This window comes from Capsicum annuum, unplaced genomic scaffold (assembly GCF_002878395.1).
Source record: "Capsicum annuum cultivar UCD-10X-F1 unplaced genomic scaffold, UCD10Xv1.1 ctg4767, whole genome shotgun sequence".
In the NCBI taxonomy this organism is placed as follows: domain Eukaryota; kingdom Viridiplantae; phylum Streptophyta; class Magnoliopsida; order Solanales; family Solanaceae; genus Capsicum; species Capsicum annuum.
The window spans coordinates 191993-198556 of NW_025855331.1; the positions used below are offsets into that span (position 1 = coordinate 191993).

At 32.5% G+C, this 6564-nt stretch overlaps 1 protein-coding gene and 1 pseudogene across 1 annotated transcript; one reads left to right on the plus strand and one right to left on the minus strand.

Moving 5' to 3' along the window:
- Nucleotides 1–216: 216 nt before the first annotated feature.
- Nucleotides 217–1735, minus strand: LOC107856446 (the record flags this gene model as incomplete). The annotated part of the gene is given in 2 exon segments (XM_016701458.1): nt 217–299; nt 389–1735. Coding segments are annotated over 2 exon segments (302 nt in total), but the record flags the coding sequence as incomplete, so codon positions are not given.
- A 1600-nt stretch (nt 1736–3335) lies between these two features.
- Nucleotides 3336–4692, plus strand: LOC107858747 (annotated as a pseudogene).
- The last annotated feature ends 1872 nt before the right edge of the window (nt 4693–6564 follow it).

Here is a 6564-nt window from a genome sequence, read left to right on the forward strand (position 1 = left end):
TGACTGTTTAAACTTTAAAGACACCTTATAGTATTCCATTGTAATAATTCACGTACTAATCACAATGCCCATGTGTTTGGGAACCTGCAGCAATCAAATAATACTTGAGCTGGCAATTTGAAACTTTGTCGTGTCTCATAGATTGTCCTTTTTGGAAAGGGAAAGAGGGCCTCGGGATTTCAGTTAGGGGTGCACAGGACAGACATGAATACAAACCCTTTCTTCAGAGGATCCCTGTCTTTTATTTGAAGAGAAAAGAACTCTTCAGAGGACTTCCACGGAGCTGGTGAAGCTGAGGCCTGAATGAAGAAATAACAATTCAAATGAATCCCATAGCTCTAAAGATTATCTCAGAAATAAAAACAGGTAGTAATATTAAGTGGAAGACCTCAAACACAATGAAATTCAATAAGCTCTCGGAACAGATGGTGGAAAAATTTCTTGGACATCCCCTGCACTTCCTTTGTTTTTCTCTGTACAATAATAGACAAAACTCAGGGTACTTGATTGTATTAGAACTTGAAAATAGATTATCAAGTCTAGCAGAAACTACATCATAACAACACAATAAACAGATGCAAATTAGCTGAAGAAACCATACCCCCATAAGGAATTTTGATTAAAAAAACATAACCCCGTCAAAAGAAAACACGAAATAAGAACACACAATAACCATAAACAACTCAAATGAATACAACCAACAATTAGAAATAACAAAGACCATGGAAATGCATGCATGCCACATGCTTTGATACAGAAAATAAAATTTATGTATCTGAGCTGACATGCAAACCTCAAGACGTTAAAAATTGGGAAGATTAACATGCCTGACACAAATTATATGTGAAACTTTAGTAATTATCCATCACAATCAAAAAATGAGTTTCGAAAAAATCTAAACCAAACTTCCTTATTCACCTTTCCTTTGGCCAAAAGCCCCAAACTAACATGCATCAACTGTTCAATTTTTGGTATAACATAGACAATCTCAGTTTTTTACATATAGGTCTGTAAAACTGATGCTTTAACTCACTAAAATCACACCTCTTTTTCTTTGAAGTGAGTGTAGTCAAGCTAGCTTGCTGAAAAGAACAAGAAAGAAAATTGTAAATGATCAACCTATTGATAGATTCACCTACAAATTTAGTGGTGGAAAGGATTAAGAAGCAGAATAGTACAAATAACAGCAATAGCACAATGACATTCAGCTCAAACACAGAAAGAAGAAATAATCGAGCTCAAATCTCTAAATATGATGGCTATCCCATCGATTGAGAAAAAAGAGAATAGATTGGTACTTAACTTTCTTAGATGAGCTTGTTATTGAAATGGTGAAGAGAAAGAAATTTAGATCAACATCGTATACTCAGCCTTGAAGATGGTAGCACCAGTCCCCGCTCAAGGTTATGTAGATACATCTACAAGAATCAAGATCGAAACTGAGAAAGACAATTGGTTTTTGCTTCATGCTTCACTTGTTTTTTTTAATGTTTCTAGAATATTTGGTAGGTGTACTTTCATCAGATTTTTTATGTTTTTGGACCGGGTACTTAACAAGATAGAGCTTTTTGAAAAGTAAGATTGGGCTTTTTGCTTTCCAAAAGCAGAATTATCCGATAGATCTTTGTTTTGGTTTGAATCGGGTTTGTAAAACTATTGGGCCTAAAAGATTACTTTGGACCATCTTTGTTTTCTTTGTAAGATTTGATATACTTTAACCAAAAATATTTATTGAATATCATATGATTATCATCTCAATTCGTCTCAATTTACATGACACACCCACATATATACGAATATCATTAAAATTTAAAAAAAAATTCACAAAAATATATATAACGGGTTTGTCTTTGAATATTTTTATTTGACACAAAATCTCAAATTATAAAAAAATATATATTTTATAAAACTTTTCATAGAGTTTATGAATATCAAAATTTAAATTTTAAAATAATATTAAACAAATTAAATCTAATTTAGTTTTGAAAATGAATCAAGTTAATTTTTTCAAAATAAAATATGTCAACTAAAAATAAATAAAGAAAATATCACAAATCACAATGATTAATTTGCGGAGAATGAGAAAAGATATAGTTTTCTATTAGAGACATATATATGTGTGTGTGTGTGCGCGCGCGCTCAATTTATTGAAAGTATGTAAAATGTATTAAAATATCATTATCATTAATCAAGTCGTCACAGCTTATAGAGAAAAAATAAACAGTATAAAATGAAATGCAGAATATATTATTGGACCTTTTATCATTTGAAAAAAAATTGAAAATAATTTTACTAATAAATTTTACAAAAACTTTTGAGAATGATTTTATACATTTTTGTTTAATGTTACTTATTAATAACAAAATTTACTTTGGCAAATATTTTTCCCTCAATGTCTACAAATATCTTATAATATCAAATAATTATATAATACTAATAAAATAAATAATTCTATATATCTTTTCTATTATAGGAGAGATATAGCATATATTTTTTTCTTAAATATAAAATGTATGATACACGTGCAACATATATATATATATATATATATATATATATATAAAAGAGAAAGAGAGTTATATTAATACATAATTATATATACACATCACAACAAAATCTTTCATTAATAATAATCCAAATTAAAATATCCAACAAACTAGTAATCTAAATTCAAAAGCAAAATGTTAAAAGTCAAATGATCATTAGTTTTCCCAAATAGTATCAAGTTTGAGTGGTGATAAGTTTCACAAAATTCAATATCAAAAAGATCAATACTAAAACATCTATCACCAGTTCAAAAAATTTCTCAAGTAAGGTCAGTTTTTTCGTCACTTCTTTCTTCATCTCCTTCTTCATTTTGGACTCCTATAAAAAGAGGAAAAATAATCTCTATTAGCACTTAAATGACGACATATTTAATTGTTATTTAGAACATAGGAAGGACACCTATAAATAGAGCACAAACAATCTCAATAATAAATGAATAAATTATTTATACATATTAAGTGAATTTCTTAACAATATTGATCAAAGTTATTGGATTTTGCCAAGCCCGTGATACTCTAGCTCCACACCGCATTCACATGGGGTGTATCAACTAAGGTGATAATGTCAAAACTCCATAGTACATACAACCATGGTACCAAAAATTCAAACCGAAAACTTGAGGAATCAAGAAAGCTACTGCATGTTTCTTGAAAACAGAGTAGCAGGTTTTTTCTACAGCATGAGATGTGGAATGAGAAAGGATAAACCTAACAAGAAGAGATACAAGGAAAGGATGACGGGACCGGAAAATTTCCAAGCATAACATCACCCATATCAATAAGGAATGGATGACGGACACCATAATAAGGTACAATGAGATGCAGCCCTCTTGGAATAAACATGTTAAGAAAAACACTGTCCTTACTGGTTACTAGAATACTGATACTCTGTAAGATATCATCAATGGTCTACTAGAATTCTAACATCAAAGATTTTAACGTTTTAATATCCATCTTAGGCTTATTGAGAAGTGGTAAGAGCTGCAGGCTAAGGTGGAAATATTACCTGTGGCCAAATATCAAGCAAGGAATGATATCATAAGATGAAAAAGACCTCATCATCAAACTCCATAAGCTCCGCGGCAACCGATCACTGCTTTTCCCTATTGCACCTGCTGATTTCCTGCTATTTTGCTGTACTTATGTCACATCTTTTTTAGTTCAGACCATCGCTAATTGCTGGTAGGCTACCTGGAAGATCATACAATGAAGTTAAGAACCTCTGGAACACACATTTGAACAAAAAGAGATCTTGTAGAATAAAAAAGAAACATGTCAAGTCTAAGGAGGCAAATACTAAAAGCCCAGAAGGCAACATGATAGAGTACTCCATTGAAGCAGTAAGCGACCAAGAAGTGGCCACCAAAATAGCTTTAGATTTATGGATGCTTACAATCACCTATGTTGATGAATAACGTGCCATTTCTCGAAGACGAGCCTTTTATTCCCATATTGGATGAAATTGTATTGCTTGAAGCAATTACAAGCACTGACAAAGAAGCTTGGAATGATATTCAACCATTCCTTTAGAAATTTGTAATAGTATTACTCTATTGCAACTTTCCCATAAGAGCACAATTTCCACTAGCGCCATAACAAATTAACAACTCCCATGATAGGGGTTTCGGATTTGAGCTTGTGCTTCATCTTCTTTGAAATGAGCATGAGCTTATTTCGACTAGTAACATGCTCAAAACTATTGTGTTGTCCAGCAAGACAAATAACACTATCAACATGTATGAAAAAAAAGAAAAAGCCAAATCAAATGCAAGAACAAAGATATCCTTAATCATTATGTCAATATAAGAGAAATCAGATTCCAAGAGCCATTATAAGAGAAACAAATGACTAAAAAATCAACAACAAACCCAGTGTATTCCCACAAACTCAGGTCCTTTAGTCTTCCATCTCTCCCAGTGATCTATTCAAGCTTTCCGGAGAAACCTTTCTCCGAAATCCACTCCGAATCATCGATTTTAGTCAAGTCAGTCCTGAAATCCCCAAATTTCTCAGTTTCCCGTGGTTCATAGTTTCGAGTGTCAAACTTATCGATATCGAGCTGGGATTTTGTCGTGGTTGAGGTTCTAGTCGAGGTTTCGAGCTCAGATTTCTTTAATTCTTATTATCAATGAAATTCGATTATCGAAAGGTCCATCTCTACAATTCTTGCTCCTTATTTATTTTAGTTTGGTATATTGATGCTGTGACTGGCATGTTTTGTGATGATTGATGATATAGTTTTGATCGTATATTTGAATATCAATGATTGTCTTGACTTTGATTGGTTATTTTTATATTGAAGTTGATTGTTTGATTGAAAAATGAGATTTGGGGGGCGGGAATTAAAACGTTGGTAAAAAAATTAATATTTGTTAATTTTGATATATTGATGATATTGAAGCGTGATAGTATCATGATAAGTCGAATTGGATAGGCAAAAGTTGAGGTTTGGGTAGGCAAAAATTTAGGAATGATGTTTGGTTGAATGTGTGAATGTGCATGTGAATAGTCTTTTACTTTATCGCACAAGATTTGAAGATGTATTCATTCGCTGGGGAATGCCCCGAGGGTATTTGTGTTTATTCACCAGGGAATGTCCCAAAGTATTTTGTACCCGGAGGACGTTCATGATCAAGGCTCGGGATGTCGGGTGGAGAAAGCAAGGGAGCGTAGTTTAGGATTATCCTAGAATAGAGTAGGTTTATGTTTTCTGCATTTTTCTATTTCGGGACTGTATAATTGGACTGGACATTGAATTTTGGATCGTTTTTGTTTTGTTTGTCTGATAAATTATTTTGCGTGCTTGGTATGGTTTATACATTCATAGTGTTAAATTAACTGATATGCTTCGCCAAGCGACCGTGGTCGAACCACGGGATTGAGGGGTGTCTAACACCTTCTCCTCGGTCAACAGAATTCTTTAGCCAGAATCTCTGTTCACAAATCAGTTTTTAAAAAAGTCAAATCATTTTGAAAAGAATTTTCCAAAGGTTACTTGGCACACCGAATTATGTCAAGTGGTGACTCTAGATTTAAATGTAAATAATTCTTTTTCAAAACAAATTTTCATCCTCTTGTCATTTTGATAATAAAAACCCTTTCGAACTTAAAATCTTTCTTTTTTGGTCAAAAAGGGGGCGTGACAGCTCTGGCGACTCTGTTGGGGATTTTTCAAAATTCGAGCTTATTTTTTGAGTTTCATTGGCTTATTTTGACATTATGGGTGTATAAACATTATTTGTGTTATCGTTTGTTGTTTATTTTATCATTGTTGAGTGCCTACATGCTACGTGTTTACAGTTTTTCTCTTATGTGTTACCGTTTTATCTCTGACATCATATGCATAACCCAAGTTAATTCTTTCTGCAATAAGTCTCGAAAAGCACGCCATGCGTACGAACTCTAATTGAGTCACCCTTATTTTAGGAGGAGGAGCCATCAGACGTATGCAGTGGGTGGAAAGCAAAACAGTCACTATCGACCATATGCTCCCCCGAACAGCCTTATTAGTGAACCCCAACGTAGGTTAGCCTTTAGGTCATGCTTATGTGCATCATATTGAGACTTAGCGGGGCCCACTTAGTCCTTTGTAGGAGACTCACCTCTAAAGCATCCCTATGTGCTAAATGTTGCATCTGTGAGGGTAACGTGATTATTTGATGAATTGATTTGGGAAAAACATGTGCTAGAATTAAAGAAAGGTGTATAGGCATGAGAAAAAAAAAAAGAAAAAAGGTGAGTAAAAAAAAGTATTTTTTATTTTTTTTTTAGAGTTCTTTATGGCTTTCGTTTTTTCACAATTCAAAATTTAAAAAGACTTTTTTTACCTTTTACACCCATTTTTCGAAAAAAATATCAAAAAGATTTTCCTTTTATTCCCTTAGCAGGCATTTATAATTCAAAATTTTCAAAAGATTTTTTTAGAAGCTTTTTATAACAGAATAGTCAAAAAAATGGAAAAAGTTTTATACATTTCATAAAATGAAAATACCAAAAAGATTTTAATTTCATAGTTAGT